This window comes from Tarenaya hassleriana, unplaced genomic scaffold (assembly GCF_000463585.1).
Source record: "Tarenaya hassleriana unplaced genomic scaffold, ASM46358v1 Cleome9, whole genome shotgun sequence".
Taxonomy (NCBI): domain Eukaryota; kingdom Viridiplantae; phylum Streptophyta; class Magnoliopsida; order Brassicales; family Cleomaceae; genus Tarenaya; species Tarenaya hassleriana.
The window spans coordinates 3,787,627-3,798,098 of NW_010971389.1; the positions used below are offsets into that span (position 1 = coordinate 3,787,627).

Consider the following 10,472-nt stretch of genomic DNA (forward strand, 5'->3'; position numbering starts at 1 on the left):
TTTTTGAAATTTCCCCGCTCTTCGACCCGACTACATCTCCCATCTCCCATAATCCGGAGATAACCTTTATACCGTAATTAAATTACGAACCTTCTTCCAACCCACAGTTCGAATGTAGGACCTACAACAGGGACAACCACCTCCTCTCAACGAACTGCACCTCCTCTTTAATTCGATAAATTTTTATGTTGTTGATTTTATTTGTATATCATAAGATAAATTAATAGAGAAAAAATAAATAAAAGATAGAGAAGGAAGGGTGTATGAAAAAAAAAAGTCAGTAAATATAATGATAGTATTGTGGTTTGTAAATGGTGATGAAGGTGATCATTAAATTTTTATGTCACGATTGATTGAAATTTGTGATGATGGAATATTAAACAAAAGTGTAATCACGAGATTTCAATATTGTTGGTTTTACTAGAAAGTCGAAGGAAGAGATAAAATAATTCATTTATTTTTTTTATAAAAACAAAAACTATTAAACAGAATGAGATAATAAATATCCATTGGAAATTAAAAAATATATAATTTGTGAAAAAATAATTTTTTTACACGTTTAAAAACACAGGACGAGGCGTTTCCCACGCGGCAAACGCGGAGGACAACAAAGTTGACTTGGAACGGAAACATCTGGCATGACGTGGCAGTCTGAGTTGGCTACGTAGACTCTGGAATTTCCCCGGCACCGAATCCGAAACTGATTTTCTGAATATATTTTTAAAAAAAATTAGAAATGAATAAAACAAATTATGAAAATAAAACAAATTTCATTTTTCAATACTTCTTCAAGCTGTTTTTCCTTGGTCTTATTTTGGGATTTATTTTACCCCTCTTGCAAAAACCACAGAATATTAATTACCGAAACTATTTTAGCTTTTTACCTGCATGCTCTGTATTTAATCACACGTTTATTTGGTGTTATAATCTCACGGATATTTATTTCATTCATTAATGGAAATTAGATTTTGTTTATAAATATATGAACGTGGTTTTAGATCACGGTTTTATTGGAATTTTCAGTTTATGAATTATGGTATATATTCCGTAAATATATATTATATTTAAAATTTTGATATGTTTGACTAACAAAAAACTTTTTAAACGGTACATTGATATAATTCGTTTAATACATTTTACTATGTCACATATATTTATAAAACAAAACTCATTGATTGAATAATACATTTAGAATGATATATATACGGTATTTACTAGCTAGTACAGAGTTAAAAATAAAAATATGAAACTAGTAATTTCTTCTAAAATATATTTTAACAAAGAACTGTGAAACTATTATCATTTTATTAATTGATCCATGATTAAAAATAAGAAGACAAAGCTAGCTAATATCTGTCTAATATCTCTTATTAACATTAATATAACAACTCTAATATATGTTTTCTTAATAACGTATTATGATTTTATGTTGCGAATATATTTATTCATATAGTGTGATTTAATTTTAAAATGAGGTAGTCAGACATTAAATATCTAAAAAAAATATTCTTTTTTTATTAATTTAAATAAAAGATTAGGATTATATTTTTATGATTTAAAAGAAGAAAACGCGAGACTCCGTTAAAAACGAGAGTTATGACGGCCGTTATTATCGTTGGACGGAGCAATGTAATAAAATGGATTGTCTGAATCAGCTGTGGAAGTTTCTGGGTAAATTTTTCAAAAAAAAAATGGAAGAAATAAATTAGTGGATAAAAAAAAAAGATAATGGAAAAGAGAAGACGAGTGTGATTCGTAGGGTTTACATATAAAAACGAAAATGGGGCACAGATTAGAAGCACAAACCTCTCCTCTCTTCTCCATTTCTCTCCATCTGAAAACCCTAAATTTCTCTTTTGTTTCATTTCCCGTTCTGTGCATCTCTCTCCTTGTATGATGACTAGGTAACTCCAAAGCTGCCAAAACTTGCCTTGAGATGAGGGAAGAGATTGCGAGATTGTTTAAAGCTTGTTGATCTGGGACTCTGTTTCTTTTTTTGTCTGAATCCGGCATCTTTTTGGAAATCCCGTCGATCGAGCACTCGAGCTGTCGATGTGGTTTTTTTTTCTGGATTATTTTCGTGTTCCTGGTTGTAGTTTATGTTAATGATTCGTCTAATTTGAATTGGGTTTTTTACTGCCCGGAATTTGCTTTTGGGATGCATGTTTAATCGTGGTGTTTGAGGAATTCGCTGGATTTGAGATGATGTTCTTGTTCTCGATTCTATGAAGTTGATGCAGATCGTTTTTATGTTATCATCATTTTGATGAGAGGATGATGGAGAAGAGTATTTGTACTCTGATTTGCTCGTTAGGGTTTTCGATCGAGCTGATTTGAATTCTGATCCACTTTCTGTCTTCTGATTTCCTGCCCTAACCAGACACTAATCCATGTCTTGTCGATCGAATCTGGGTTTCAGTTGAAACCGGAAGAGAAGATTGACGAAATGGAGAAAAATGCTTGCGGTGTAAACCAACTCGGATCCGATGCGCTTCTTCCTCCTCGGAAGCGTTTGCTCGCCGGATTGAAGAAACAGAACTTAATCACCAACGGATCTCCAAACCCTCCTCCTGCAGATGGAGATGGTGATTCCTCCTGCTCGACTTCAAATGGCTTGTCTGATTCAGACAAAGTGCAAAACCATCTGGACAACATATTGACATCTCATCTCGACGACCCGAATCTGACCCCTGAGGAGATTGCAGAGTCCTCGATGGCTGCTTCTGCCACTGCGGCTAAGGCCGCAAAGGCGGCGAGAGCTGCCGCAGAAGGAAATTTGTGATGATGGAATATTAAACAAAAGTGTAATCACGAGATTTCAATATTGTTGGTTTTACTAGAAAGTCGAAGGAAGAGATAAAATAATTCATTTATTTTTTTTATAAAAACAAAAACTATTAAACAGAATGAGATAATAAATATCCATTGGAAATTAAAAAATATATAATTTGTGAAAAAATAATTTTTTTACACGTTTAAAAACACAGGACGAGGCGTTTCCCACGCGGCAAACGCGGAGGACAACAAAGTTGACTTGGAACGGAAACATCTGGCATGACGTGGCAGTCTGAGTTGGCTACGTAGACCATAGCTGCGGCCAAGAATGCTTTAGAATTGTTTTACTCGTTTCCTGACGAGGCGATTAGCGTGAAGGAGAGGTCTCCGAGGAGGAATAAGCAGAAGAAGCATGTCCCCATTGAGATCTTGTATTCGAATTCAAAGGATGGGGATTTAGCGAGTAGGTTGCATCGAGCTATAAGCAGTTCATATAGAATCTTGAAGACCGAGGGGAAGGGTCACAAGAACAAGAAGCATAAGGCCATGATGGTTACTTCTGAGAATCCGAGGGTGGAAAGTGGGTGCAGCATAGTTTCAGGTTCTATGTCCGGGGAACATGACATTGCCGATGTAGTGAACTCGGACAGTTCTAACGGCATGGAAGCAGATCCGACCAAGTTGAAGGACAAAACAGGAGATGAAAGTAACTCGTCGGGTAAGAGAAGGGGAAGAGTGAAGCTAAAGAAGCTGCCTTTGAGCATTTGCCATACTAGGGATCAAGAAAACAACAAGGGAGAAGGAATCGCCAAAATCTCCGAGTCTAGATTACCCGAGGAGAACGTTTCCAGACATGGAAACAACGTGAAACCGCTGCCTCGACCCGAGAGTTCCAATGATGACATCATTCCGATCGTGTCAGGACCGTCGTGGAACTGCAAAGATCTGAAGGCTCCTGAACGTTCAAAGCAGAACAAAGCCGTGAGTTCGTAGTGAAATGTCACAAGGGGCAAAATATTGTTTCAGAAACAACTTAATGCCATTTCGGTAGAATCTTATTTGATCTTCTTTTTGGCGTTTTGGCCATTTTCTTCATGGGTTTGAGGTAGAAGAGCTATATATATATATATATGTCTATATATATATGTGTCGATTTGTTGCATTTACAGTGTTTGTAGATTCAAGGTGATGATTGATACATTTGGATCCATTTATGATAAAAATAAATATAATAAAAGTGATGGATGTTATGTTTCTTGTAGCTTTTGTCGCACATGGGGCCTTACTTCAACTTCAGATCTTTCATCTACATGTTTTTTTATAACAAAAAAATTATGCATCTATTTTTTTTTTGTCAATAAAGATATTTCTTTCAGCTCTTCAAGATCATAGATAAAACAAGATAAAAACAGATAATTTGTATTTTGATTAAATTTTATTATTATTTTCGGATTAAAATTTACAACTTGAAAAAAAGATATATATAAATTTGATGTGTTCGACTTTATCACTCATTATATTAAATTTATTTTGAATAAGATTTGATTGGAATAAATTATATATATATATATATATCTATATATGTGGATTGAAATATTTATTTCAAATCATTTGTGTATAAAAAATTAAAACCACATTTTTAATTCTGCTTTATAATCATTGTTTTTGTGAAGATTTGGTGGATTTTTAGGAGAGACGTAATAAGTGGGTCCACGTGGCATATCCAACGTTAGATATAAACAAAGCTAAGCCATATATATCTATATATGGTCAGTCATGTCCGTTACATGTGGTGAGGAAATGTTCTTTGTTTCTTTATTTTATTTTGGCAAAGTAACGAACCGAACCCCGAACCTCCACTTGCGGGATACTTACTTCTGTATTTTCCAATAAATTTCCTGCCGGCATTTTTTTAATAACATTTTGTTTCATAATATCAGTTCTTTTTTAATTTTATATAAAATAACTTTTTATATGAAAGAAAAAACAAAAAATATATCTTTACCTTAGGATACGAAACTAATTTTAAGAAAAAATGCCAAAAAAAACTTTAAGATGTATTTTTTCTAGTTTTATAATCTCCTATCTGTAAAGATATATATTTCAAAATATTTATAATTTTAATATTCTTATTTGCATCCTTCTTGGGTTTCTTTTCGAGGATTTTTTTCCTCTATAATATTCTTCTACGATTATTAACTTATATTTTTCTGGCAAAGAATTATTAACTTATATTATTTATATAATCTTTTTATGTAAATAAATCGTTTGTTCGACCAAACATTGCAGTTTTAAAATAAATCGTGTTTCTTACCTAAAACACATTTTTCATTAAGAGTATTTATTGTCATAACTGTTTTTCTGTGGTGAACTCTTTTTTTTTTTAAAAAAAAAAGCAATCAGGATTAGATCAATTAATCAACTACTCTTCCCTAATCCTTATCCATGTATAGGGGTGTAAAATGGGCGGGTCGGGCCGGGTTCGGGCCGGGTTCAATTTGGGCCTAGAATTTTTCGGGTTGGGTCGGCCCGCCCATTTATTTTTCGGGTCTAGGATCGATGGCCCGGAGCCCGACCCTACAGGGCTTCGGGCTTTTTATTAAATAAAAATATTTTTTTGCGATAATAATAATAATAATAATAATAATAATAATAATAATAATAATAATAATAATAATAATAATAATAATAATAATAATAATAATAATAATAATAATAATAATAATAATAATTCAACAAAAATATTTTTAAAACCGATAACAACAAAGTCATTTAGTTCATAAATAAAAATAAAATTGAAAAAATTATCCAATTGTTCAATTCTCCAACACCACAACATGCGATTAAAAACTTTTAAACGTGATAAAAAAATAACAGGTTCAAATATATATATATATATATATATATATATATAAACACACATATTTATAAGTATAGAGAGGTAAAACTTTGGTTTAGAAAAGAAGGTTAGAAAAAACAAAAAACAATTAACGGGCCTCAAGCCCGGCCCGAGACTCGACTGGCCCGGCCCGACCGGCCCGTAGCCCATTTGGCCCGAGGCCCGAAAGCCCGATGTTTAATGAGCCTACATTTTTTAGGCCCATATCCTTATAATTTTCGGGCGGGCTCGGACCGAGTTTCGGGCTCCGGGCTTAATTGACATCCCTATCCATGTAAAAGGGATATATACCCATTTCATGAACAAATAAACATAGGGACACTCATTCATGCTAGAAACAAAGAAGAAAAAGTGTGTGTATATATATATATATATATAAGCATAATAAACAAAAAACGATGGAAAATTTAATCTGGAATAAGCAAGATGTTTTTTTTTTCAATCTACTAGGCAAAAAATTCATAGAAAAATTTTCATTCTAATTATATCTATCGTTTTGAATTTTAAAAGCCTCATTTACGGGTTCACATAGTTTTATTTGTATTTTCAAAACCCTTTAAACCATACGTACATACATACATACACATACATGGATACAGGGCCGTCTCATAAATTTTTGGGCCCTGCACATATTCTAAATTTTGGATAAAAAAGTATTAATTTATATATTAAAAATAATAATATTAAAATAAAATTAAAAAAATCAATGTGTATAATATATATAACAAAAGCTGTTACTCATTATTATTGATAATTAATTTTAATTATTATGTATTATTTATATTTTTTACTTAACAAGGGCCTACAAATTTATTTAATAATTAATTTTAATTATTATATATTATTTATATTTTTTTACTAAGGAGCCCTACAAATTTGGAGGCCCCGTTCGATCGCACCGCCTGCACTTGCTAACAGACGGCCCTGCATGGATACATACATAGATACATACATACATACATACATACATACATACATGTATGTTTGCATATGTGTATGGGTTTGAACACGTACTCGAACAGGAACCTTCTTTATTCATACAAATGTTCAAAGCACATAAAAAGGCTTCCAAATCATTGTTAGTGATTCGTTCATAGTAATTCTCTTGTAATGTTTATGGAATCATTGGTTAATAATCCAATGACCATAACCCCAGAAAAAAAAAACAAAGAAAGAGATTAATCAAATCTCTTGTTCAATCCAAAACGAACCAAAGAATGACAAAAAAAAAAAAGACATCCGTACTGATCAATGTCTTTTTGTACGAAAAGACAAGACAAAAGTCCCGATTCTTCAGCGTTTGATCTGCAAGTTGCTCATCTGGGTGCTTACCTGCTCTGTCCTCTCATTCGTCCCCAGATTATTCAGCCATGGATGCTGCAGGCACTGACGAGCAGTGGGTCGTTTCTCCGGCGCGAAATCCAGGATTGGACAGAGAAACTCGGCGAATTCCCGAGCTTCCGCCTCCGGAAACTCGTATTTCCCGATCAGTATTCGTTCGAGCGGCCAGTTTTTCAACCTCCGGATCCTCTTAAGGTCCCCGTGTCTGTCGAAGAGATCCTTGGACCGAGCACCTCCAATGGCGATCTGCTCAAGCACGCATATAGAAGCTACTGTCATTTCCCGGAATAACGAGTTTTTTAGTCGGAAATAGACTCTCTATTTGCCATGAAAGCATGACGACGGAGACATATGAGTAAGAAAAAAAAGTTTTTTTGTGGGATCGGTATTACCTTCCGAGGCATTTTTCCAAGGAGTTCCATCATAAGAGCAAGGTGGTCCTGAGGTAAAACCAGAGATGTTACATGCATCAAACATCCGGGAAAAAAGAAGAAGAAGAAGTCGGTTAATTAGGTACCGACACGATAGGGAAAAACGTAACTATATTACCTCGTCTTCGCTGTATCCATTTCCATCTTGCGGAGCAAATAGCATGTCACCTGTGGCAAGCTCAAAAGCAGTACAGGCAAATGACCACATGTCAACAGAGAACGAGTATCCCGACCCGAGAATCACTTCCGGTGCTCTGTACTGCCTCGTCTGTATTTCTTCTGCAAACTGCTTATCGGCCCAACAACCGTTCCCAAAGTCCACAACTTTACATCTCATATCGATCCCATCCAGATTTCTCCCAGCCTTTGACGGCGCTTCGGCTATACCCACCATGGAAACTCTTCTTTCTGATATTTTGGCGACTGCTTGTCTTGCTCTCCTCTTCAACTTCTTCTCGATCAGATTCATGGTTGTCCCTCCACCGTTTATGTTTCCCTCGGGCCTTTCTAATATCGGTGTCAATCCAGATCTTACAGGATCTTTGGCAGGGTCAATGGTGGAACGAAGAAGAATGTTTTCGGGTTTCAAGTCGGTGTGAATCATACCAAGTTCACGGTGCAAATAATCCAGGCCCGTGAGTATACATCTGCATATGTCCCGCACTTTATTCAATTCCAGCCCTTTGCCATGGTTATATCTGATCAGTCGGAGCAAGCTATCGCCGAGAAATTCGAGTACCATACATAGATGCTGCCCATTAGGACCTGTATGCTTAAAGTGGTCAATCAAACGAACAACGCACTTGGAATTGTCGGGGTCACCATCTGCAATCGCTGAAAGAAGTTCGATTTCATGAAGTGCAGCTTCAGCAAATTGTTGGGCGCTCTTCTGAATCTTCAGGGCGACATAACTCTGCATAAAAACATTAACAGTGTAGTTCGATTAGAAAAACAGCACTCGAGCTGATGAAAGAACATGGAAGGAGGAGGAGGACGTAGCTTATGATTAGGAGCTTCTTCTACATATTAAATTTTCATTCAAACCCTTATGAAATATCTGTCTCAAACCGATACCGATACTCCTAATTCTCCTCTCTCTCGAAAACATACAGAAGTTCGTCATGAACCAACAATACAAGGTTGATGCCTAGTGGAATCCAAACAATATTCCTTAGAACAAATCCTATACCAAGATTATTTTCAGACATTATACCATGTGGATCTGTTAGATGTGTTCCCCCCAAAATTCAGCCATCACCCATAAGCAGATAATGGCGTTTCAAGAACAGAACCACAAGCATATGTATTCCCCTTCCCAACAAACAACTAAGCTTTCTTCTTTACACAAACAACTAAAACTGGAAAACTTCGCACTAAATTCCCAAATCTAGAGTCGTGATCCTCCAGATTTCGGGGTTTTGTTACATTAAATCACGAGAAAATTAAGAAAAATGTTGGGTCAAGCCAAGATCTTTCATCAAAATCCAGAGGATTGGAGGGTCAAAGACATGATTTAGTCAACGAAATGCTTTTCCCCCTCAATAGTGTCTCTGTCAGTTGATCCGATCTCGTTTTCCGACGCAGGAAGTATCAGATAGGTGATTTCTGAGAAAAGAACGGATCGGAATCCGTACAGAAGACCCAGAGAAATCGAACACAAACACGATTGATCGCGAGAAACCGGAATTCTGAAATAGAATCTATCTTCCTACCACAAAAGATCGAAAGGAACAAAGATGGGGGAAGAGATGCGTACGGAGGTGCGAGTGTCGTAGGCAAGCCAAACGGTGGAGAACTCGCCCCAACCGAGCTTTCTCTGGGCAATGTAACGGCCGCCGGCGAACGGATCGCCGATCCTGACGGCGTGATACCCACCTTTACGGTAAGAGTCGAATCCCTCGTCGTCTTCCTCTGATCCGGACGAGGATGAACACGACATCTCTCTCTCCGCCTGTTGTCCGAATTTCAACCGGCTTGCCTGTGTTCGGTGTATTCGATCGTCAAAGTTTGGATCTTTGGAGAATCTTTGGAGAAGCCCAGGTCCAAAGGAGCTTCCTTTTTCTTAGTCCCCAAACGGAGAGAGAGAGAAGAATAGAACTCAGATTGCGTGTGGCCTTGAAACGTAAGACCCTCTCCACTTTTTGCTCCTCCTGTCTTTTTTTTTCCATTTTAAACAGTGGCTGATGTTCTTATTCTATTCCCCGTTTTGCCCCTCTCATCACCCTTCTTCTTCTTCTTCTTCTTCTTCTTCTTCTTCTTCTTCTTCTTTGGGAATCGAGTTAGCAAGCATCTACTAATGCCCTTAATAATTGCTGCTATAACCCTCGAAAATGATCAAACTTTGTACCTTAACCTCAAATCTAAATCACAAAATCTTGGGACTTTTTTCCAAGTTCTCTGCGGTCTTTGGCAAGAAACTCGAGCCCAGACAGTTGTTTCCTCCCCAGGACACATCCCAAATGCTTGTCCGAGTGAGCATCAGTGGACTGCAGATCCAAGCCCCTTCAACAATCAACATCGACCAAAGAAATGTGTCTGGGTGAATGTATATGTAGAAGAAACACCCTCTGTCTTCTCCACTACTTCGCCGAAATCTGCTTTCGAACTTAGATCGAACAACCTGCAAACAAAGAACACAGACACAAGCAAACCAAATGCAAATCAAGAAAGAGAGAGACACGAGAGTTACGAGTTCGGATTCAAGCGGTGTGCTTGTCCTACGTCTCGGTGAAGATCTGGGCAGTTTATTTCTCGAGGTTTAGGGTTTCACGATTACAAGATGAGAGAGATCGGAATGATCGGATTCTTGCTAAGGATACAGAAAATGAACTTATCCCAGCAACTACGTTTCTCTGGGTTTTATTAGAACCCCAACAGTGACCACAAAATTACCCATGTGCCCCTGTCAATTTTAATCTCGCCAAGCTCAGTGCGACGTCGTCTTTTCTTGTGAAACCTTCTGAATGGTATGGCGGCTTCTCCAAGTTCAGCTCAGGCGGAAAAACAGAAACCAGAATTCAGGATTG

At 36.6% G+C, this 10,472-nt stretch overlaps 2 protein-coding genes across 2 annotated transcripts; one reads left to right on the top strand and one right to left on the bottom strand.

Annotated features, from left to right (window-relative positions):
* Positions 1 to 3,081: 3,081 nt before the first annotated feature.
* Positions 3,082 to 4,025, top strand: LOC104804296. Its single transcript, XM_010528551.1, has one exon. It carries the CDS (start codon positions 3,322 to 3,324, stop codon positions 3,766 to 3,768), a length of 447 nt encoding a protein of 148 aa, XP_010526853.1. The 5' UTR covers positions 3,082 to 3,321; the 3' UTR covers positions 3,769 to 4,025.
* A 2,663-nt stretch (positions 4,026 to 6,688) lies between these two features.
* On the bottom strand, positions 6,689 to 10,255 carry LOC104804297 (SRSF protein kinase 2-like). Its single transcript, XM_010528552.2, has 4 exons — positions 9,203 to 10,255; positions 7,565 to 8,359; positions 7,408 to 7,455; positions 6,689 to 7,261 (listed from the first exon to the last, which is right to left on the bottom strand). Exons 1-4 carry the CDS (start codon positions 9,383 to 9,385, stop codon positions 6,968 to 6,970), a joined length of 1,320 nt encoding a protein of 439 aa, XP_010526854.1. The 5' UTR covers positions 9,386 to 10,255; the 3' UTR covers positions 6,689 to 6,967.
* Positions 10,256 to 10,472: the final 217 nt, after the last annotated feature.

What these genes read in the sequence shown, in the direction of transcription:
- LOC104804296 (XM_010528551.1), top strand. Translation starts at nt 3,322, where the DNA reads ATGATGGTTACTTCTGAGAATCCGAGGGTGGAAAGTGGGTGCAGCATA.
- LOC104804297 (XM_010528552.2), bottom strand. Translation starts at nt 9,385, where the DNA reads ATGTCGTGTTCATCCTCGTCCGGATCAGAGGAAGACGACGAGGGATTC. An exon ending in CCTACGACACTCGCACCTCC is followed by an intron (nt 8,360 to 9,202) that starts GTACGCATCTCT and finishes GTTTTTATGCAG; the next exon opens with AGTTATGTCGCCCTGAAGAT. An exon ending in TTGGAAAAATGCCTCGGAAG is followed by an intron (nt 7,262 to 7,407) that starts GTAATACCGATC and finishes GTGCTTGAGCAG; the next exon opens with ATCGCCATTGGAGGTGCTCG.